At 47.1% G+C, this 24,908-nt stretch overlaps 1 protein-coding gene across 1 annotated transcript in view; it reads right to left on the reverse strand.

Moving 5' to 3' along the window:
* The window catches only part of DIP2C (DIP2 acetate--CoA ligase C (putative)), a 136,753-nt gene that overhangs the window by 10,443 nt on the left and 101,402 nt on the right, over positions 1-24,908 (reverse strand). The window contains exons 29-31 of the mRNA XM_019631543.1: positions 21,054-21,222; positions 18,806-18,976; positions 9,148-9,209 (exon numbers count right to left, since the gene is read on the reverse strand). Coding sequence (XP_019487088.1) covers positions 9,148-9,209; positions 18,806-18,976; positions 21,054-21,222 — 402 coding nt within the window. The remainder of the gene's footprint in view (positions 1-9,147; positions 9,210-18,805; positions 18,977-21,053; positions 21,223-24,908) is intronic.

The following is a 24,908-nucleotide window of genomic DNA, read 5'->3' on the forward strand; positions in this document are numbered from 1 at the left end:
GCCATGTGTACGCAGCCCCATTGTCTGCTTTGACCAGCAGCGCCCTCTGCCCTCTTCCCGCCTTCAGAGTTCACCTCTCCTCCCGGGACCAGGCCTGCCTGCTGACACGGACCCAAGCGGCGTGCTGTCACCCACTGGCAGACTGCCCGCCACACCACTGGCTCTGGAGACACGTTAACTGCTGAGAATCACACTACCTGCCTTGACAGGAGAGACGGCGCCCCCACGGCTACTGCCAGAGCCAGTCACTTCAGAATTACAGACAACAAGCCCAGGGCCAGTGCAAGGGACACGCTCACGGTCACCCATGATCTCCTGTGACCTGAGGATGAGCGCCATCTGCTCCTTCAACTGCCACAACCTGCAAGGCTCCAGCAAATGCAGATGTAGCATTGCACTAGGGACAGGAGGGAACAGGGCCCAGGGCACAAACAGGCTCCTACGCAGCCCAGCTCGCCATGAGCACTGTGAGACAACCAGCCACAGCTTGTAATTAACCGGCATCTTCATCCAGACATAACCTGAAGCCTTTAAAAGACCCAACACAATGTAACAAGACCCTCGGAACAAGTTCTTTAGAATCCCAAAAGATGGGCAGTATTTGCACATTCCAGAAACAGGTCAGGGAACCAGGCTCTATGACTGGGCACAGTGACACCAGCTTCCTGGGTGTCAAGAAACAGACACAAGAAGAACGAGACAGGTTTTAATGTCTTTCTCCCCTGCTGCTGCTGAAGCACAGGAAGACCTGATAATCAGTTTCTAGATTTGATATGCTCATGAGCATTGTCTTAAAAATAAATTTCTACTTTAAAGTAATCTTAAAATTACAGGACACTTACAAAAATGAAAACAGTACAAAGAACACTTGTAATATCCCTTACCCACCTTCACCTATTGTTAACATTTTACTCCATTTGCTTTATCATTGCTGCTTGCTCTCTTACACACACACACACACACTCACACACTCACACTCACACTCACACACACACACTCACACTTTTCAGGAGCATGTCAGGGTGAGCTGATTACATAGTGAACCTTTACTCCCAAGTATTTGGGCATGTGTATCCTAAGAGGAGGGTCACTTCCTCCAGAAGCACAGAGGGGGCTCCCCTATTGAATTACCACTGACCCGACACTAGGACCTGCAGTCTGTGTGGGAACACGGTCCATCAGTCCAACAGTGGCCTTCACAGCGTCCCCCTTGAGGACAGGGTCCTGGGCAGCATCAGGCTCTGCATTTGGTTGTCACATCACTTTAACGCCTATTAATGAGGGGGCATTTCCAAAGTTCTGTCTTTATGATATTGACATTTTTGGAGAATGCAGCCCCTGCTTTATAAAAATATCATTTAAAATCATTTAACTCAAAATTGGTAAAGGACCTAAATTTAAGAGCTAAACCTATAAAAATGTTAGGAGAAAACAGGGCAAAAGCTTCATGACGTTGGACTTGGTAAAAATGTCTCAGATATAACACAAAAAGCATAGGCAGCAAAAGCAAAATATATATAAAATGGACCTTGTCAAAATGAAAACCTTCTGTACATGAAAGGACAAAGTTGTCAGAGTGAAAAGGCAGCCCGTGGAATGGTAGAGAATATCTGGTCATAAGGGATTAATATCCAGGACACATGGAGAATTCCTACAACTCTGCAGCAACCAACCAGATTTAAAAGTGGGAAAGGACCTGAAAAGATATTTCTCCAAAGAAGACACATGAATGACTGATAATCGCACAAAAAGATGCTCAATACCACTAGTCATCAGGGAAACACAAATGAAAACACACTGAGATGCCACCTCCCACCCGTTATGATGGTTGCTATCAAAACCTCCCAGAAAACAAGTGGAGGCAAGGACGTGGAGAAATTGGACCCCTTTACATGCTGCTGGTGGGAATGGAAATCGCACAGCTGCTGTGGAAACAGTGTGAAGGGTCCTCAAAAAATTAAAAACAGAACTACGACATGACCTAGCAACCCCACCCATGGGCACACACCCCAAAGGATTGACAGCAATGTCTCAAAGAGAGATTTGAACTCCCAGGTTCACAGCAGCACTAGTTACAGTAGCTAATACGTGGGAGTGACCCAAGTGTCCGTCAGATGACTGGATAACAAAATGTGATGTGTACGCTCCATGGAATATTCCTCAGCCTGGCAAAGGAGAATTCTGCAACGTACTACAGTATAGAGGGCCCTTGAAGACATTATGCTGAGTGAAATAGGCCAACCACGAAAGGACAGACACTTCTCTTTGGTACTTAGAGGATAAAAATCACAGAGACAGAAAGTAGAAGGGTGGGTGCCAGGGGAGGAGAAAGGGACGGGGAGTTAGTGTTCAATGGGGACAGAGCTTCAGTTAGAGAAGATGGGAAGTTCTGGAAATGATGTTGGTGATGGTTGCACATAAATGAATGTACTTAATGTCACTGATATGTGTATCCACCATCATTTTTTAAAATAAGTTTTTCTTTCCTTTTTTTAAAAATTGGGGAACAGCCGGGGTCATTGGTTATACATTGCTTTCATGCTACTGTGTTGTGGGAAAAGTCATGATGTATTTTTTGTTTTTCGTTGTGAAAATGCGTCATGACTTTTCCAACAACCCAATACAATGGCATAGTTGACTCTTCTTTTTTTTTTCAAAGATTTTATTGGGGAATTGGGGGAGGGGAACAGCGTTGGGGAATCAGGGAAGGGGAACAGACAAGTTGCTGTCCTTTTGTTCTTCAGTCTAGTTGTGGAGGACGTCGCTTCACTGGCCCATGTTGGTATTATCATTGTGCTCTTCCCGGGTGAGGCAGATCAGTCACCGGCCATTGGACGGCTGCTCAGGGCGGCTCACGGCAGCTCATGAAAACACACACCACCTGCCAACCAGCCCCACTGCAGCCCACGCTGTTGCCGGCGACTCACGGCAGCCCAGCTCCAGGTCAAGCTGTTGTTCACCATCTTAGTTGTAGAGGGCACAGCACCACTGGCCCTAATATGGGATCCGAACCGGGGCCCTGCTGCTCAGAGCTGGCGTCCCAAGCCAACTCTTAACCAACACGCCACTTGGCCAGCCCTAGTTGACTCTTTTAAGGAGGGTGCAGCTCCGTGGCCCATGTGGGATCGAACGGGCAACTTGGTGTTAACAGCACCACACTCTAACCAACTGAGCTAACCAGTCACCCCTATTCACCACAATTTTAAGAATTTAGAAATCACTAGCTGTCACTTGGGTTCTCTGATGTTTCCTGGTGACTAGACCAAGTTCTCAGTGGGGCTGCGACACAGGGTGCTGTGCCCCCATGGGATACTGTCTGGAGGCCCATTGGTCCACGTGACCCCCTGGGTCTTGTTTCTGAGGTTAATTCTTTGTCCTCAGAATTGAACACTATTTTTTTTAATTGAACACTATTGAACACTCCAGCAGTCAATAATGAAAGAGAATGCACTTAAAATATCGGCATGCCGCTTTTTAGCTTGTAGCTCTCCTGTGAAATGCGGGGGAAGAGCGAGGTGAAGGGAAAAGCTGCCTGTAAGCTCCAGATGCAGACATGAACAAAGCCAGGTGAGGAACAAGCAGACCATCACCCGCAACGCTGTCACGCCAGCCCCAGGCTTGGTCCCCTTCTGCTCATGGAGGAGTCTCCACATAAGCCCTGGGCAGACAGCGGGCTCACGTCTGACAGGGCCGTCAGCTCTTTCTCCATGAGAAGTTCTCCAGAAGAATGCATTTGCCTAAGCAAACAGATGCTTGACTTCAAAGGATCTAGGATTCTTTTAAAATGATTTTCACTTTCTAATGATAGATTGACTGACATATAACAGCCACATACAAAACAATTATGCAATTGTCCTTAGCTTTAAATTGATAAGTGAAGAACACTAAGGCTGACAATCCGATGTCACTTGGGGCTTTGTCACGGTGACTGTGCAAACCCCACTGAAGATCCTGCCCCATGTCTGCTAAGACAATTGTGACGAACCGACAGGAGGTGAGGCAGACACTCAAGCACCCTCCCAGCAAACCTTCTCACATGAACACTCTCTCTCTCTCTCTCTCTCTCTCACACACACACACACACACACACACACACACACACACACACACACACACACACACACACACACACGACACACTATTGCATAGTGACTTGGCCAGTTGCGTGTCCCTGCCCTCCCCTGCTGGCTAATCAGTATCCCCTGCACTTTTGTTCCATGATCTTTGGCCAACCACTGACCAGAAAGTAAGTGATATCCATAATTTTCTGAGGCTTCAATTATGACTTCAGTTAGAGGGAGGAAGGAAGTCATGAAAGCTTCCATGCCAGCCTTTGTGCCAACATTGCGATGACAAGATTTAACCCCTAAACTGTTTCTTTAAATGATGAAAAAAAAGTTTTTTCTTTTCTGTCACAAAATTCAAGTGCTTAAGGAAGGATCAAATTGAAAATGATTGAGACACTGCAAATTTGTCTTAAATGAACTCATTATAAAGACTATTTTAAAAACTAGCAGTCACTTTCACATAGTGTCACAGCAGTTTCATCATCTTCCCATTGTGCATGGAGGAACTAAATCGATTCAGAAGCAGGAGGACAAGCATCTCACATGCACGCGCAGATACAATCTTTCTCAGGGAGAGTGCACGCTTGTATTGACATATTAACCTTCTCTAGGTTAATTAAGTGACATTTGGTCAGGTGCCCTGGGGCTCCCAGGTGAATGTGCTTTAAGCTATCGGAACAAAAATTGATCCTGTAACTGAATGTTACAAGATGGAGCTCAACACATCAGCAGTTCTGCTCTAGACGAGTGCAGGAAGGCAAGGACCATCGGAAAGCAAGGACCGACTGCAGGAAAGCGAGGACCAACCATGGGAAGAGAAGGGCCACAGGAAGGCGAGGACCATGGGAAGGGGAGGACCCCAGGAAGGGGAGGACCGCAGGAAGGGGAGGATGGACCATGGGAAGGTGAGGACAGCAGGAAGGAGAGGGCTGTGGGAAAGGGAGGGCTTCAGGAAGGGAGAACCACAGAAAGGTGAGGACCGACTGCAGGGAGGGGAGGATCGACCACGGGAAGACAAGGACTGGCCATGGGAAGGTGAGGACTGTGGGAAGGGGAGGACCAACCATGGGAAGGAGAGGGGAGGATCAACCACGGGAAGACAAAGACCGACCATGGGAAGGCAAGGACTGTGGGAAGGGGAGCACCACAGGAAGGGGAGGACCAACCGTGGGAAGGGGAGGGAGGACGGACGATGGGAAGACAAGGACCAACCACGAAAAGGGGAGGACAGACCATGGGAAGAGGGGACTGACCACAGGAAGGGGAGGACCACAGGAAGGGGAGGACCAACCATGGGATGGCAAGGACTGTGGGAAGAGGAGGATTGTGGGAAGGAGAGGGCTGACCATGGGAAGGGGGAGACTGCAGGAAAGCGAGCATGATCTTTATGCTGCTGAAGGTGGGGGGGGGGTCTTCCTTTCAGTTTGTAAAAAACACAACTCCTGTGAAGTACAGTAAAGTGAGGTCACCTATAATCTCAAGTTAGGAAGATGAACAGCCCCCCTTTTATTTTTTTATGGAAATAGTTACAAGAAAGAGAGAGGGTCACTATCTTAAAAGGCTCTTCTGTTTCTCCTTCCCCAGCTGAGTACCCTCTGTGGGGCCAGCACCAGGCGGCAGAGGACGGACATGCGAAGTTTCCACAGGGACAACACAACCTCACCATGGGGGGATAGTCCTCTCACCCACCTGCTCCCAGTGACAGCTTCTACCCATGCTCATACCTCATCTGTCCCTTGGGGCTGGTTTCACTCTGAGTAGAGGGGACCTAAGGTCACAGAGCTTGTCCAAGGACCAGAGGAGAGAGAGCTGAACTCTGACTGGCTGGACCTGCGAGCCTCTACATCACATTGGGTGCAGCATAAGGCACATTTGACACGTGTTCATAACCTCAGAAGTGATGCTGGGAACTCCATGCTGGGTGGTCTGCTCACCGGGGACTATTCAGGAGACAGTGTTTGAGCTGCCCTTCAAAGAACAAGAACTTCAAGAGTGGAGAGAGGGGCAGAATCAGGAGTGGCACCAGGCCATGGTGTGGACGGTGGCTGGTGAGGGACAGGAGGCACCTCTGAGGTTCTCCACCACTTTCTCAAGTAGGACAGACAGGGCAGGACAAGCAGGGCCACGGCCAGTCAGAAAGACAGGCTCAGAAAGGCCCAGGATGGAACCTGCAATTACAGGTCTTTGAGGAAAAAAGTGACAGTAAGAGGGTGAAGGCGAGGGCCAGGCAGGAGGCAGGGACTGTGGGAGTGCCTTGGGGTGAAGCTCTGGGGACAGAGGAAGAGGGAGGCCCATGCAAACATTTCTGGTGTCTGACGTGCTCCCCTCAATCCCCAGCACGTATGACCTCCAATGTGGGGCAGAGAACACGAGGCTGGGACAGTGTGACTGCAGTGGGGTGATTGAGCCCACAAACGAGGTACGGGCATAGTTCTGAAGGCTTTCTTTCTGTGAGTGGCTGGGACCGGGCACATGGGGCTGTCTGACCCGTGCTGGCACCTGTCAGGCCACTCCGACACTAATCAACATTGCCATTAACTGTAATGACCAGTGCCACTCCCGATGGTTATCTTTAGTAATACCCAACTGCACAGCAACTTCCAGATCACAAAGCTGCTTGAGGTGACCCTGTTAGGGAGAAGAATGTATTAGAAGCTATTTCACAAATTAGGACAAAATTGTCACTTAGGAGGACTATGGACTTGCCAAACTGGAGGAGTCCGTACGTTACCAAGAAGTTTCTAGGACTCGGGAGACGACTCTTTCTAGAACAGATACGGGTCTGGTGTTGAAATTTTGCCACTTTACTGCCACACTGTACTGGTTCCGATTTTATTTCACTTTCCCCAAATCCCACCTTTTCTCGATATGAGATTTGCCACAGTGAAAACAGTCAAAGGGGTGGGTCTGAAAATTGTTAGATAGGATGCCCAGAGGTCGTTGTCCTTTTCCAAGAGGGCAAACCCTCACCCCTGGTCCCAGCCACCCCGACATGCCAGGACCATGCCAGGACCGTGGATGCAGCCGTGACTGCTGTTTGTAATTGTGATACCGTATTTCCTCATGTATAAGACGCTCCCATGTGTAAGACGCACCAGAATTTTGGGGCCCAAAATTTGAAAAAAAAATGTATTACATAAAGTTATTGAACTCATTTTATTCATCATAAAACTCACACAACTCCTCATCACTGTCAAAACTCCCAACCATAGCCAGTCTCGGATTGTTTTCTCAGTTGGAGGAGGACCAAAATTACGTTCAGCAGCACGATTTCCATTCACTTTTGCAAACTGGATTGCTTTTAACTTGAATTCAGCACTACACGAAAATCTCTTCTGAGCCATTTCTGGGCAGAACATGGCAAAAGGTAACCTAATATACTGGTAACAAGTGCGAAACAATGAGCGCAAAGACAACAAGCGCGAAAAAGTGGAAAATGCAAGTGAAAAAATCTACAACCACTGTATAAGACACACCCAGTTTTTAGACCCCAAGTTTTTCAAAAAAGGGTATGTCTTATACATGGGGAAATACGGTAAGTCGTTTGAATGTGCATTGTGCCCTCTTGTGTCCCAAAGGGCAGCGGTCCTCACCCAGAGGCCTTAGAGTGCTGGTTCTTCACCTGTTTTGAGGACCAGAAAACAGGCAGAATTGCGTGAATGTCACTCATACTGGGTCTCTGATGAGCTAGTGCTTGCTTTTTGAAGTTACGTTATTTTCAAATAATTTTATAGGGAGTGAAGCCTAGAAGTTCCATCTGGAAATTTGTGCGCCCCTAGAGCCAGTTTCTTAATCTCTTCAAAGCTAAGTTTTGGATTTTTGAAAACAGTCCAGAGGGGACTTGGACGATGCAGCTGGTGATGTCTTGAGGGGGACGGGGGCAGCCTCCCAGGAGGGGCTCCCACCACACAGGCTCTAACCTGCGATTCCCTTTTGAACAGCAGCGTCTAAAATGTGAGCTACAAGGGCCAGGCCACCTCTGCGTGTGACACGAGCAGCGTATGAAGGGTTTATCAGTCAGCAACACTGATACTTATTTGGTCATGTATTGTCCTGGGCACCACAGAACGCTTAGCTCTGTCCCTGGCTCCTGCCCCCGATGCCAGCAATATCATCTCCCTAAATCGTGCCACTCAGATGTGACTAGGGGTCTGTTGGCAGCACAAGCAGCCTGCCAGGAACACCTGGTGTGAGTGGGGGCTGGGGAGAGCAGGTACAGTCCAACTGCACCCTCGTCAGCTTCCACGACCTGGCCCCCAACACACTTGCAATGTGGCACTAAGTGCCCCAGGAGAACACACTCAGGCTATCTGCTCGGTCAGGCCGGGGCTGGTCTCCCAGTCTCACTCCCTCTTCCCACGACACATGTTGGTGGGTGAGCACATACCAAAACACGGAGCAGGCAGTGTGGGACCGACCAACGCAGCACGCTTATGGAGCACCACTAGTGATTTATGACAGAAGACACCCATACTGGGGCCCGCTGCCACCATCAGCCACGTCATATAAACAGCGAACGGACATCTGCATAATTCCCAAACAGAAACGAGCTAACGGGGAAAGTCTAGAGAGAAACATAAAATTCTCTCTTGCCGCTCGAGCATTCTGACAGGTCCTCCTGGTCCAGGCAGTCTTCTCACTCCTACCGCACCCCTCCCATCCCCCAGGGGCTCACAAGCACCTGCCGGCACCTTCATTCTCGCTCAGGGCGGCCTAGGAAGCTGCATAGGAAGGCAACTTTCATGGAAACATCTGGGCAAAAAATTTCAATTCTTGTAAAGAAATACGTTGGTATTTTATGAGGTGCCAAGTGGCACTTCCCTGAAATGGCCAAGGAAAAGAGCCAAGTGCTCCCATGAAACTTAGAAAAACGACTCTGGTGGCACCTGGCTATGGTGACAATTTTCACTTGCATCTCAAAAGAAAACTCGCTTGGCCCAGCGAGCGGTATGTGAACAAAACTGAGTTGGCAAGAGTGTGACTTAAGCCAGCTCCACTGCTCCACTTATGGGCAACAGCCCCCCTTCTCCATGGGACCTGCACGCCCGGCCACCAAGGGAAAGTCACAAGCGCGTCATACCTGTCATGTCTCAGGGCTCTCATGTCAACATAGACAGTGGTTGGATCAGGTCCCGAGGTCCCCTGCAAGCAAGGACAAAGGGAGGTTAGCTCACTTGTGGGTGGGAGGAGCCTGGGTCTGCTGCCTACTAGCTCGTGAGCATTTCTTTGGTGAAACGTGAAACTGAACAAACCTAAATGCACCAAAACCACACCTCTCCGCTAACCTTCAGTTTGCTAACCCACAATCCTCGAGGAACTCATTGGGATAATACTAGGCTCTCACACAGCACTGTTGTTCATCTCGTGTATAAAAATAAGGAAGGAAGGAGGCATGTCACATGTCTTGCCAAACACAAGAAGGCTGACTCTGCTGAGACCACATTTGCTGGGCAAAAGCAGGTTGTCATGGATATGAAGCTTCATTTGCTGAGAAATGTTACTACAGGCATCCCAAAATACCTAGAGCTCAAGATATTGAAAGGGACACGTGATATGAACTGACAGGCTCAGAAAGAAGAGATAAAAGATAATTATCTTGTTCCTTTTGGCTCTACTTGTGTCTTGGTTTTCCTCCAGCTGAGGGAGGTTATTTTCGTCTGGGATGGGGCCAGGGAGGTGGTATGTGTACCGCTCGTCAGCCGGCGGCACTCTGTGCTCTGAGCCATCTGACTTCCCACTTAACCCAGGGGCCCAGGAATCTTATCCTGCACCATGAATCCCTTCAAAGTGTATGCTGAGTTGACTTCTGGCCAATGAGCTCTGATTGTCATTAAGGCTACAATACAAACCAAAGTTCTATGTACATTTCTTGGGAAGGCAATGCAATACTTTGGATAGAAAAAGATGGAACCTAGAACAAAGTTGCCAAACAAATAAGGGAGCCCCTCAGAATTTACTTGAAGAACTACACAAAAATTCTTTAGGAGAGAATCTTAATCTTGGACCAAAGGCACATTTAAATATAAGAAAAAGACACAAATAAAGTCGCTGTCGTTAAGACATACTGTGTTACTAAGTAACCCTGGTACCTGTCCATCGTGACAGAGGAGCCACTGGCCGCCATGGTACAATGCAGAGAACGTCCTGTCTGACCTGCGGCTGCTCGGTGGAGCTGTTACAGGCTAGTGCTGAGTGGAGGAGGAGTTTGATGTTCTGAGTAATGCGAAAGAAACGCATAACCAGAAGACCAATTGACAAATAAGCAAATAAAAAAACAGGCCACTGCAAGTGGAGAACAAGGTAAAATGCCCCAAACTGACGGAGAAACCGCCAGTCCTATACAATCAGGAAGCGCAGCGCTTGTAGAGGTGATGGCTCCCTGGGTGTCAGCCCCCTTGACACGGGGTCTGTAATATGCCCAGTCAGTCCCTGCACTCGAGTCCCAGCCTGTCCCACCGCCAGGAGCTGACAGGTCGGTGGTGTGGGGAAGAGGGGTCCCTACCTGCTCAGCCAGCTTCCACAGCCTGTGGGGCTACAGCAGCAGGAAGTGGGGAAAAGAAGAGAGGAGAGAACACCAGACCGACAGAAACCAAGAACAGACGACACGTGACAGACACAGAAACAAAACAACCCAACAATTAAAAATGGGATGAAGAGGAAAGGGGAGGGAGGACAGTGCGACAAGCAGGGAACAAAGTAAAAAGAAGATCAAAAACAATGTCAAATATGGAAATCGTTAAAATCAATCACTGTACCACTAAAGGCTAAAAAAATCTTAGAAAGATGTCAACATATCCACAGAGCAACAGAAGCGAGTAATAGATGACTGGCCATGGACACACAGACCTGAGAGATGTTTTTAACACGTAAGGTCACTGGGTAGTTTAATTTTGTGGTGGCTTTCTTGAAGTGGTTTTTCTTTCCTGAGAGCAGTGGGGAGCACGAATTATGAAGGCGAGTGTCCCTCACTGAAATGGCCTCCAAGCTTCCTGTTACAGGGATCCTGGAGGCTTTCCAGCTAAGCTCGGGGTCCAGCTAAGCTCGGGGTCCAGCTGAGCTCGGGGTCCAGCTGAGCTCGGGGTCCAGCTGAGCTCAGGGTCCAGCCCTCCTCACACAAAATGATTTACAAGGAGGCAGTCAGAGGACGTTTGCAGCACAGAGGAACTGAACGTCGGGCTCTGGCATGCTTAGCTCAGCATCCTGTGCCAATCCTCATGGCTGCTGTCCCCAGAGACGCCTCCTTCCATTTCCGCCTCATCCTCCGTGGTTTTTGTATCCACCTCCACCCGTATTCAGTTACCTACATCGGCCTGGCAGGAAAGCTCCAGAAAGCAGCAACTCAGACTAGCTCCTCTGATACAATGTTTTCCCAGGTGTTAGGTGTCTTTCCCACATATCCCCAGAAACACAGACGTCATCCCACGGGCACCTGAATTGGTGCCATCACTTGTGCGCATGGCCTTGCCCAGCCTCGCTCCCTACCCTCACATTACCAAGGCACCCCAGAGGTGACAACAACAGCAGTAAAATAGGAGTCTTAACTTGGTGACAAAGCCAGACTGAACGACCACCACCAGTCAACGTGCGGGCGAGTCTATAAAAAAACCAGTGGTCCCAGATGTAAGTGACGCCCCCCGTCCCCCATGGTAATTGTGTCCTTTGTCTCTGGGACACTGAGGCTGGGCTCAAAATGGAGCAGGACAGGCTGCAAAGGTGTGTGTGCCGGAGGCGCCAGGACTTTCACTGCAGCTCTTCAAGCTGAATGCAATGGTTTGAATAATTTCCTTCATGATTCCATGAATCCCAAATGTTAATTGAAACAAAAGTAAGGCACTGTTCTCGCGAAATTATTTAAAATTTTAAACTTTGTTATAGTGGCTCTGGGTAGTATCCAAAAAAAAACCCTGAATGACTGGGAACTCATTTCCTAACCCAGAGAGTGGGGGACTCAACACAGTCTCTGGAGTGAAATTGCCCACTGCCTCCATACAGGCCACAGGGAACAGATCATTTGCAGGTGTTTCCAGATTTCAAAACCCTAAGGGTCAGGAATCTGAGAAGGCAAAACGCATGTTAGGAGCGCACGATTAACCAAATCCTCCCTCTGCCACAGAGTGCAAGTGGAATCTCCTTGAATGAGATCCTTTGTGCACAGAAATGCCCGAGTTACTAAAGATCATCAAATAGTTGCAGAAACGACCAGCGAAAAAGCGAAGCTATTCATTCCAACCCAAACTGACCAGAAATGAAGAAAAACATGTTTGAAACTGCAAATTACATTAATCAGAAGACAGGATTAACCTTAAGTCCAGTGGTGTAATAAAAGTCTTACATGTGGGCACCTGACATGATTGTACGGACATCGTTTTTCTCGTTGGTGGAAGAGTAGCGTGTCAGGTGGGGCTAAGTACTCTCTGAACAGGCACATTTGAAGCTCAGCTGTAGATGTGCAGATGCACACCGCACGGCACACGCTAACACTCAGCTCGTGCCTCGCATGCTGTGGTGTTAGGATGACCGAGGATCCGCACACACCTCCTTGAGTTTATGCAGATGTTCTCAGCAGTAATGTATGAAACAGACACACGTGACTGGCAGTGGGCACATCTGCTGTGCTGGATGTTGGAGGGGCCAGGGGCGGCTTCCTTCTGTGGAGGTCACAGGGACAGGCCCTGCAGACATGGGTGACGGGGGCTCACCACGGACCCACGCCAGCAGCTGAACTTCATGCAGTGCCCCACCTGAAGGGCCCTGTGCCACACTCTCTGGCCCTCCTAGTAGAGCTTTGTATGAACAGCGATCTTTTCAGCATATTGATGGAGGTCTAACGTACACACAGTGAAAGGCGCAGATCTCATGTGTCTGGCTAGGTGAATTTTGACAAGTGTACGAACACGGGACACCACTCCAAATGGTACATAAACCTAGGTGAGCTGACCACATACCCCAAGGCTCTGACCTGCCGGCTGTTCACACCACAGAAAGGTTAGCTCAACCTGTCCTGGGCTTCATGTAAATGGCGCAGCACGCTGTGTGTTCCTTTGCATCAGCTGCTGTCGCTGAGCACACCACCCTTGGAGTCCATTGAGTGGTTGCTTGTCCCTTTAAGTTCTGACAAGTGCCCACTGTCTGTGTCATCACCACCTTTGTCCTGTGACCACTAACCGTCTGCCTTATTCCCAGTCTGTGGCTGCCGTGAAAAAGCTGCTGTAAAGCTTCTCATACAACTGTCTGTGGACGTATGTTCCGAGCACACTTCCAGACACGCTTGCTGCTCATGGGGGAGAACGCACTGAACTTCCTAAGAAGCTGGCATCACTCCCCAAACCATCACGGTGACAAATGGAATGAACACGTGATTCTTCTCTAGTGAAAATCACAACTTCAGCTTTGGGCACCACACACTGAGCCCTGACTCGTGTCCTGTCCTGGCAGCTGACCCATGAAGGGCCTTTGGGAATTATGCAAAATGAGGACCACTAGCGGGTGTGTGTCCCTCTTACACAGGCCGTGCTAACTCACCCAGATGTTCTAATTGTAGAACGTGCTGCTGACACAAACACGCCATGTAGCTTAAATGAGGATTTTCCTCATGAATGATGGATTGAGCACCATGTCACACACTTATTAGTCAATATCTTCTTTTGCAACGTGTCCACTCAAGCCTTTTGTCCATTTTCTATTAGGTTTTCTATTGTTCATTTGTAGTTTTTAATATTATATTTTCCTGATATATTATTACAAATATATTTCTCCAGTCTGTAATTTTCCTATTCGTCTTCTTAAATATGCTGATAAAATTAATTTTAACTTCAGTGAAGTTCAATCATGTTTTTCTTGTATGGTTAGTGCTTCTGATGTTCTAAGAGATCTTTGTATATTCCGAAGTCATGAACATATTCTTTTTTGTTTATTTGTTTGTTTTGTTTTAAAGATTGTATTGGGGAATCAGGGAAGGGGAACAGACAAGTTGCTGTCCTTTTGTTCTTCAGTCTAGTTGTGGAGGACGTTGCTTCACTGGCCCATGTTGATATTATCATTGCGCTCTTCCTGGGTGAGGCAGTCACTTGCCGGCCATTGGACGTCCACTCACGGCGGCTCATGGCAGCTCACGAAAGCTCACGCCAGCTGCCGGCCAGCCCCACTGCACCCTACTTCATCACCGGCGACTCACAGCTGCCCAGCTCCAGGTCAAGTTATTGTTCACCATCTTAGCTGTAGAGGGTGCAGTGTCACTGGCCCTCATGTGGGATTTGAACCGGGGCCCTGCTGCTCAGAGCTCATGCTCCCAAGCCAACTCCTAACCAAAGTGCCACTCGGCCAGCCCCATGAAGATATTCTTTAATACTTTCTTCTAGAAGCTTCACTCTGGAAGTTTTAGTATAGACTTTTAGGTCTGTGATTCATCTAAGTTTATCTTTTGTGTATTTTATGAGGAAGGATCTGAGGTTACTTAATTTCATCTTCAGCTGTCCCAAAGCTGTTTGTCACAAAACCTTCTCCTTCCCTTCAAGAAAAACTGCCACCAGTGGCCTGCATTTTGGGGACTGTCGACCCAAGAACTTTTGAGAAAGCACATCCGTCTCTTCAGCTGCCAAAGCTAAAGGACAAAGGAGAAGCTCAGATGTATCTGTGTTCGGTTCAAGGCACAGGTGGAAAACTTCCTATGCCTGACAAGGAATCATGTGTCCGTGTGACAAGAGTGAGAGGACCCAAACCAGAGCGAACGTGTGGCTGGGAAGCTGGTGGGCTCCACGTCAGCAGGACAGCTCCACACAGCCCACTGGGACCCAAACTCTTTCAAAGTCCCCACACATTTAGATGGCAGAGTTGACACTGTCGGTTCAGTGTGGGAACACCTGGGACAAGCCGAAGCATGCAGTGTGTGACTGCACCCCTCCGCTCTTTCCTCGCATCACCAGATTGGCCATCTTTCTCTTTCACTGTATGACCTTCAAGATGTGAGGCTGACTGTGACTGTTACTATTGATTTAATTCACACAGCTATTCACAATAAAGCTCGTGTCTCAGATAAATTGATCATTATTTTGTTATGTAAGATCAAAGTCTTTGTGTAACATGGCTGCGAAGCTTTTTCCCAATAAAGCAAAAACTGAGGTCTCCATTGGACAACAGAAGACCTCATTTTCCCCTCCATTCTGCTGGCAAGGAGGATGCTCACTTTTCTGTTTCAATGAAGTGATTTTCTAAGTCTGACGGGACCAAAGGCCTCTTGGCTTACACTCTTAGTAATTGCGGCCGCAGGCAACGTCTTCTTCGGCAGAGGTTAATAAGCAACTGACACGTCTTAAGAAAACCAAGGGAAATTTATGTTAGAGCTCATTAAACTGATGAGTCACTAATTTGATCTTTCTAAGGTCCACCTTGGTCATAAATTTAACCAATCGAAATTGTTTTAAATTAAAGTCATTTTTAACAGCTAAGGATTCTGGGAAATGTCATTCCTGCATATACCAAATGGCTCATACTCGTATGTTGCTTTCTTCTGCAGAGTCTAAAATATACCAATAGTTCATGTAAAGTCAAAGTCACCCACACTTTTTATGAGTCCATTCCTTTGCCATGGTGCCACAACATGGATCTCAAAGGGGCAATGTCAAAATAATTAATGTGGCAATTCCTGCCTCAAAATGATAAATGGGTAAAACAAGTCACCAGTTTCTAAGATGAAAGAGCTGAGACAGTGGCTTCGCCGAAATTACTGTCTCAAGTTTTATTTTTCTATTTTTGGGATTCTTTCATTGAAGATTTTATATTTGCCCATTTGTGTACCTGACCATGACATACTTGTCAGTGTTCATGATTTTCACTTACATTAAAACACCAGGGTTTCACATAACATGAGAGCAGGTGTCACAGAGTGATGGCAGCATGGCCCCACGGCGCTGCTCCCAGAATTCTCCCCCGACACAGGGCATCCCACCCTACCCCTGACATAGGCGTGGCTTTTGAACCACCTGAGTTTGGTCACACAGAAACAGGTCTGATTTGAGATGTCAGAGGAAAGGAAACAGCTAAAAACCGAAGCCAGGCTACTCTGCACACAGCTGACAGAAGGGCTGATTCATGCGGTCACTCGGCCACACACAGAAATGACACTCACAAAGGCTCACGACATCACACTTCTTCAATACCACAGCCCTCTGGGCTGTCACTGTAAAATGATATGACTGACCTGCCCTCCTGAGCGAGGGGAGAGCCAGCTACATACTGCCCGGGGGTGAGGGGTCCACTGCAGGCACTACAGTTGGTGGTTTTGTCTGTCTTGGGGGTAAATGCCTCTTTCTCCGGTGCACCCTGACCTGCTGTCTGAGATGCAAATGCTGCCGATACTGAGCTTCCCTCGGAAGGATGACTTGGTCATGACGATACTGTGGGCTCCCATTTGATGGTGATTCCCACTGTGGCTCCTTGTGGACAAGGGCGTTGCTCACACGACAGGTGGGGGTCGAGTCCAGTCCAACAGGGATTCACTTCCAGAAGGGATTGTGTGACCACAGGAGGCACTGGGTCCCCAACACGGTTCTCCCGGAGCACAGGGGGTGGGGGCAGTTATATGCGTGACAATGAAATGTGGTAGCAGCATGAAGTGGTGGGAGGTACAAACAGGAAGAACACTTCCCTAGGTGTCACAGAGCCGCCTCTGCCCCGTGGAGGTGGGGGCAGCCCGTTTGAGAGCCAGAGCAGCAGGACGCGAGGCCAGAGAATGACAGCATGAATGACTGTAGGGAAGACAATGTCATTTACTGGCAAACTGTAAAGTAGGGACAGAGAAGCTTGAGGCTAGACTGTGAAAGGTTCGGGGTGCCATCAATGAAGACTATTCTTGCAAAGTAAAGACAAACCCCTAACTTAACTCTAACTTTAAACCTCACGTGTCGGACACGTCTGATTCTCAGCCACAATCGTCAGCTTTCCCAAAGACCAGGGTACCCTTGGGGAAACGTGCTCAGTGCTTTAAAGATTCAGGTACAGGGCCTGGGATGCCTTGGCTCTCTGTGCTTTTAATGGTGATTCTGGGAAGGTGGAGTTATGGGTGTTGTTATTTACTTGTTGTCAAATATATACTTTCTGGTTTTGTTTTTCTAAAATAAATATTCTTTTGTAAAAGAAAGAAAGAGAGAGAGAGAGAGAGAGAGAGAGAGAGAGAGAGAGATGAAAGAAAGAAAGAAAGAAAGAAAGAAAGAAAGAAAGAAAGAAAGAAAGAGAAAGAAAGAAAGAAATTCAGTCTATAAAAAAATTCCAAACCTTTCAGGTTATTTCCATTATTTCTTTGTCTAAAACAGTGGTTCTCAATCTTCCTAATGCTGCAAACCCTTAATACAGTTCCTCATGTTATAGTGACCCCCAACCATAAAATTATTTTCGTTGCTACTCTATAACTGTAATTTTGCTACTGTTATGAATCGTAATATAAATATCTTTTTGTTTTCCAATGGTCTTAGGCGACCCTTGTGAAAAGGTCGTTCGACCCCCAAAGGGGTCGCGACCCACAGGTTGAGAACCACTGGTCTAAATAGTCACAACAATTCAGCTTTAGTCAGAACATTTAACAAACCTTTCTAGGCATTTATTGTGTCGGCCTGTAGAAGTACAGTGGGAAGCAGGACATGTGGGGTTTCTGCCCTCACACCCTGGGCTATGCTCACTCTGTTTGTGGGGGTACCATTGTCACGCATCTTAAATTTTTGCAAAAAATGAACAGAAAGTGAACGTTTCAGTGACCAGCCTCAAGGCTTCGCACTTGCTGCCACCGTCACCCATATTCTGCAGTCCCTCCACTTCACAGGATGCCTGGCTGAAACGTCACGTACTTGAGAGGTCTTCTGTGGCGCCCTTCCCACAGTCCCCTCCCGTGTGTCCACGCCCCTCTTCTCCCTGTCATGCTGCTTTTATTAAGAATACTTTATTCACTTACATAAAAACTTATCTTCATGTTCACTGTCCATCTCGTAGGGTACGAGAAAATGGTCAGTGACAGCAAGAACTACATCATATGCAACCACCGTTGGGGTCACAGATGAAGAGACAGTGGGGGGGCGGGGAGCGGGTGACTTGTGTCAGCTGGTGTGCGTTCCAGCACCTGCCGTGTTCGAGGGTGAGGCCGGAGGAAGGACCCCAGGAAGAGCGCACCTACGCTTCCTGTCCTGCCACAGTGCTCGCCACGGCCTGGGCCTCGTGTCGGCTCAGAAATGGGGGAGTGGTGGGGATACTCAGAAGCAGGCTAGTGAACGGGGAAAGAAGACAAGCACTTTCAGCCATAGGGGATGCCAGGCTGTCTCAGGAGGGCGGCCTTGCCACACCTGTGCCACAGAAACGCAGTTGTAATTACTTCTAAGTTGGCACAGCAGCAAATTCCCAAACTTGCCTCAAATGCTGAGCCTTCCTCCAGAAGTTACTGTCCACACAGAGAACAAGTGCTGCAAGAGACGGGTTTTCTTGCCACGATGGAACATTTGTATCTAATCTTTGGAAAAACCGCTAGCCCTATTACAAAAATTAAAATGTTCAGAACAGGATAAGTGCTATGAACGGTGATTACTGACAAATACAGAATAAAAGAAAGGAAGAAAGAAATGGGGCGTCACATGTGTGATTACAACGTGTCTTCTCAGTGTGGCTGAGCGGCAGCCAGGGAGCGGGCTGGGCCAGAGTGCGTGTGCGTCTGTCAACAGAGCGATTCTCCTGCCAGCACTATGGGTGTCAGCGAAACTCACCTGCAAGCAAATCGCCAGGTTCACGCGGCAGCCAAACGAGGTGCTGACAGCCCGTGGGTGGAGACCCAGGTCCTTGAACAGCTTCGAGAAGGACTGGGTGAGTGCTATTCGAGGCCGCTCCTCGGCGACTACCACACACGTCCGCACGCGGGACAAGTCCAGTCCTCGTGCCTAGGGACAACGACAGCGTTAAGAGGTCAGCTGTGTAAGAGCCTGGGTGTATGACCTCCTCAACCAGACTTGTCACACAGCCTCGTCCACGCAGGTACCCATCTCCAGGCTCCATGCATCCATTAAAACCTTCCAGAAACCCTGCGCAAAGAATCAGCCAGTCAACCACACATTCCCAGGTGATCAGGGTGCCATTACAAACATATTTAAATAACAGCAGAAACAGCCACGAGAATGAGGGGAAACACATGGTGCTGGGCAAAATAATGGATGGGGTTTGGGGAAGAAAAGAAGAATTCGTATACACGCCTATGGACATGCACACAGGAGCACACACTGGAGAAAACGACAAGGCCCATTTTAATACATGAATAGACGCCCAACTTTTAAAAGGCAGCTCTCCTTTTATGCCTCATGAGACTTCAAAGGTCACAGATAACTTTTGTGACCATGGGCGTCTGCTTCTAAAGGACACACATGACTAAGCATACCTCAGTTCTGCCCCAAATTCAGTCAACCGAGCAAAACAGCAAAACAAGAGGAGGGAAGGATTCAAGGGAGTAAAGCACGCTCTCTGTGGTGACAGCTGGGACTCCCCGTGTGCTGAGAGCTGCGTTTAAACATGAAGGGAGTGGTGAGTGACACCACTCCAGACAATGGCCACAGGCAGACCCTCTTGGTCCTTCAAGCACCTGCAAGGTGGCCTTGGCACAGGGACAACTGACAAGGGCTCCTGAACTGCGGGGGAAACACAATTCAAGAAAACTGTAGCAATGAAATTTAGTGCATAGGCGGGATTTGATATCCATACAGTTACACAGGAAACGGTAAAATCTGGATGACACAGTGCTTTGCACAGATGTATGTTTGGACAGCAAAGCAGCCAGGGGGTTTGGGGTGCCGGACCTGGAGCCAGAGACTCAAAATTTAGCCCCGAAGTTTATGAAATGCAAGAACTTGGAAGGGTGCTCAGTTCTCTGTAACTTAAGTTGCCTCATTTTAAAAAGGAAGGCAATGGTTTCTATTTCAGAGAGCTATGGCAAAGGTGAAATGAGTCACTTATGGTATCACTGTTCCATTTGGTTTATATGTGCACCTACAGGGAAAGCTGATGAAATGTACACAACCATTCTGTAACATATAATACAGATGAAGATGAGTAATAGTTATGTTTTACAAATTTATTTCCCTGCATAAACATGTAACTTCAAGTAATTATACATTTATTTATGTAAGTAATATCAAAGTTATCTTGCATTTTATTTCCCTGTTCACGCTTAAAACATTAGGTCTGAAATGGGAAACAAAGTTCAGGAGAGACAAACACATCCCTTTGCCATCTGTGCACACACATGTGAATGGGATCTGTGCACACAGCACCCACAACACGCGTGGATGTGAGCTGTGCACACGGCACCCACATATCTGGGCTGTGAGAGTGAAGAGTGTTTTGAATATAAGCCACGGCAGGCCGTGTGATTATTCCCTCCTAGTTAGTTGGATAAGAACAACTTAATTTATCAGGAAAATATGTCCATCCCAATGTCCTTGATTTAAATGGAGGGAAATTATATTACTGTCAGATAATGATAATTATATATTAAAACACCAAACCACTGTTCACTTAATTGCAAAAATGAATTTCAGTGGGGACCCAGAACTACAAATCAGAGTGTTCATGGAAAACAAAAGTGAGTGTCTGAATTCAAATGTGTGACTTGAAAACCAGTGTCAGAATGAGACTGTGCTGGAGAACTATTGGGTTGTTGGAAAAGTCATGACACATTTTTGCAACGAAAAACATAGAAAAAAATATGTCATGACATTTCCGACAACCTAATTTTTCAGCAACAGGCAGAAAGGCAATGTAGGGGTGCTCAGGTGGTGTGAAGGGACTAAAAGACACCGTGCCTGTGTGTGGCAGTGGGAGCACACTCCCACTGGGACTGGGTGTCACAGCAAACCATCTGCAAGCGGGGTGGCCCTCCACTCTTGTGACGGCTGTCTTAGCTTCACCTGTCTTCCTGTGGCCTCGGAAGCATCCCCAGGCCCTGGGGGGCGGGTAAGGGCTGCTTACCTTGAGAGATTCTGTCTGCGAGCCCAGCCCCTTGGTACAGAGCTCCATCACCGAGTAGGAACAGAATGTATCGCGGACTTTGTACTGACTGACAGCAAGCAGCCACAAGGCAGGGTTGGTTTCCAGCTCTGACGGTGGGATGAGGATGGACTGGTGTCCAGAGTACACGCTGTAGAGGGAGACAGGGGTCAGTGAGGCCGAGGACAGGGGCCCAGGCCCGTGATCCATAAGCGACAGGGCACGGTGCTGGCAACTCTGTTCTGAGGGACTTTTAAGTATCAAATGAAAGTGTGTTCATGAAAACATTCTTAAACAAAAGAATCATAGGAATTGTGATCGAGGGTAGCTACCATGTTGAGCACTCGCCTCAGTCATCTGAGCTGTGGCATTACACTTAAGAAACTGGGTTCTCTTCCACAGCAGGAAACACGGGGCTGGATTTTGGTAAAATGCTTGGAAGTTTAGACCGGAGTCAGAAAACGCAGATGCTGCCTGTCGCTGCAATGGTGTCACTGGGCTGCGGCCACTCGCAGAGTCCATGGGCAGAGCCGAGTAGCGTGACAGACACAGAGCCGAGGCCACTCAGCAACAGTCTGGGAAGGTGTGCCTACCCACTTGTTTAGAAAACCGACCTCCAGAGTAAATGAATGTAAGTGAACTCAGTTACATGAAGTCTGTCATTCAATTCTTCGGAATGATCCCAACAGATCACGTTCTAAGAATAATACAGTAAAAGGGATTTTCTAGGGACAAAAAGTCCCATAAACTAGCACAATGGCTATGTTATGATACTAAAGCCAATTCTTCTTGAACAAAGCCAATCTCACATTAAAAATTTCGAGATTGTTTGCAATAGAATACAACTGGTTTAAAAAATGGAAGAAAATTAAGCTGGCTCACAAAATCTACTTTAAACACGGCCCTTAGAAGGAAAAGTATTCTTCAGGGCATTTAGGGCAAGTTTCCATTTTTCCTTATTTTCTAGCCCCAAGTTTCATTTATGTTTGTCAAAAGGAAAGACAGCAAATGCTGACCTTTTCTGTGATCTTTTCAAAGGGCTTAATCATCTGAGATTTGTCCTTGGGGAATTAACTTAGGTCATTAAAGATCCCTTTATATTAAGAGTATTCAAGAGATCAAATAACAAACACGTCTAAATGACAAAATACAGCTGGCATGTGGTGTTTCTGACACTTGAGGCATACTGTATTATTCTTAAAATAACGTCTTGAGAACTATACACTTGGGGTCTGAAAACTAACCAAACATGTCCAGGCCACAGGTGCCGCCCCTCACGCCCGCAGGGGTCCTGTGGCCACCTGTCTCCAGGACCTGTGAGAGCTAAGACACAGCGCGTCCTCGCCCCCAGGATCCTGGTTCCCGGAGGCGGGCAGCTCTGAGGACAGTGCTAAGCAAGAGGGAATGCCCGCGGCTGGCTCAGTGGGGGCTGCAGCTCTGTTTTGCTACTGTGTGTACAGTCTTGTAGTCCTGCTGTCACCTGCAGCCCAGCGAAGCAGAATCAGCCTGCGCGTCTGGTGTGACTGAACTAGAGCCTTTCTCAGTAGCTTATCACGAAGATGGTTATTTTCTGAGAATTTCTGGAACCTGAACTATTCTAGTTTAGATCTTAACTTCAAAAACAACAAAATTATTAAAAAGACATTTTGGGATATTTCTCACAGCCTGTGGCCTGTCTTTTCACTCTCTTGAAAGTGTTCTTTACAGAGCAGAAACTGTTACCTTTCATGAAGACCAGCCTATCAATTACTTCTTTCATGGATTGTGCCTGTGGCGTCATATCTAAAGGGTCATTGCCAATACCAAGGTCAGCTAGGTTTTCTCCTGTGCTATCTTCTAGAAGTTTTATAGTTTTATGCTTCACAGTCAGGTCACTAATCCACTTTGAGATAATGTTTGTGAAGGCTGTAAGGTCTGTGTCTAGATTCATTTTTTGGCACGTGGATGTCCAGTTGTTCCAGCTCCATCTGATGATGAAAGACCATCTTTGCTCCATCATGTTGTCTCTGTTCCTTTGTCAGAAATTGGGTGACTGTATTTATATGGAGCTATTCCTGGCTCTCTACAACACCGACAGCAACCCTGATGTAGATTTTGGACTCTGGGTAATGATGACGTGTCAATGTGGGTTCAACAACAGATTGTAACAAATGTCCCATCAGGTGGGGGTGTTGGCAGTGGGGGAGGCTGTGTGTGTGGGGGTGCAGAAGGATGGGAAATCTCTGTGTCTTACACTCAATTTTGCTATGAACTTAAAAGTGCTCTGAAAAGTCTATTAAAAAAATAAAAATAAAAACGTGGGTGACCAGTAGAGGAAAAAAAAGAGACATTGTGGTAACTAATATAAACAATTGAAAACTATCCCAACTTTGGCACTCAGCAGGGCAGCCACATGGCTCGCTGGGACACACATCACCCCATGTGTCATTCGGGTGTGTCGCCTTAACTGACAGGCTTGTGTCTGCTATGCACGTCAGTCACGCTGATGATAGGCTGTTTTCTTTTTAAAATATATTTTATTTTGGGTATAATTTGCATACCATAAAATCCATCCATTTTAAGCCTAGAATTAAATGAATTTTAGTAAATTGCAGGCTTTTAGAAATATCACAATGCAGTTCTAGAACATTCCATCACCCTAAAGGTAGGCTTGTGTCCATTTGCACTCAGTCCTGTTTCCAACCCTCGCCATAATTATTCCACTTTCTGTCTCTATAGATTTGCCTTTCCCACATATTTCAGAGAAATCTGTGGCATCATGATACAACCACATAATGTGTGGCTTTTGGGTCTGGCTTCTTTCACTCAGCACACTGGGATGTTTATCAGTATGGCAGCTGTAGTCCATCGTACGGATGTGACAAACAGAGTATCCACTCGCCAGTCAGTGGACATTTGGATTCTTTTTTCTTTTTAAACAAAGTCTGCTGTGAGTACTGCAAGCACCAAGTGTCTGTGTGGATACGTGTCCCTTTCTCTTTGGTAGGTGCCTATGAGTGGCACTGCTGGGTCCACGGTAAATGTGCATTTAATTTTTAAGAGCATGCAAACTGTGGTTTCACCGTTTTCCATTTCCATCCACAGTGTATGAGAGTCTGTTCTGCACGTGGTTGGTTACCGATGCTTTATGCTGTGTGTTTTAGTGAAATGTCTGTTCAGATCTGCTGCCCATCTGTAAATCATGTTGCTTGTCTCTTACTGTGCTTTAAGAGCTCCTTTATATCTGGTTGGAAGGGCTTTATCGGATAGATGATTTGCAAATATCTGTGGCTTGTCTTTTCACTTTCTTAATGGTGTCTTTTGATGTACAAAAGTTTTAAATTTTGCTGGAAGTCCAATTTATCAACATTTCATGTACATACTGTGCCTTTGATGTCATATCTAAGAACTCTTTGCTAACCCAGGACAACGAATATTTACTTCAATGTTTTTTCTAGTTTTATAGTTTTGCTCTTACATTAGGGTCTGTGATCCACTCAGAGTTAATTTATATGATGTAAGGTAGCTGTTCAATCTTTTTGCCTGTGGCTGTCCAATTTTCCCAGTGTCATTTGTTGAAAAGACTATCCTTTTCCCATTGAGCTGCCTTGCTTCCTTTGCTGAAAAATCAAATCACCAAACATATAAGGGCTTATTTCTGGACTCTCAATCCTGTTTCAGTGATTATTTTATATGCCTATATCTTTATGCCTGTGTCATGCAGTCTTAGTTAGAGTAGTAAGTGCTGAAATCGGGTAGTCTGAGTTGGCCAACTTTGTTATTCTATTCCAAAACTGTTTTGGATATTGTGGGTCCTTTATTTATATTCTAGGATCATGTCATCAATTTTGGCAAAAA

The sequence above is a fragment of the Hipposideros armiger genome, unplaced genomic scaffold (assembly GCF_001890085.2).
Source record: "Hipposideros armiger isolate ML-2016 unplaced genomic scaffold, ASM189008v1 scaffold_1004, whole genome shotgun sequence".
In the NCBI taxonomy this organism is placed as follows: Eukaryota; Metazoa; Chordata; class Mammalia; order Chiroptera; family Hipposideridae; genus Hipposideros; species Hipposideros armiger.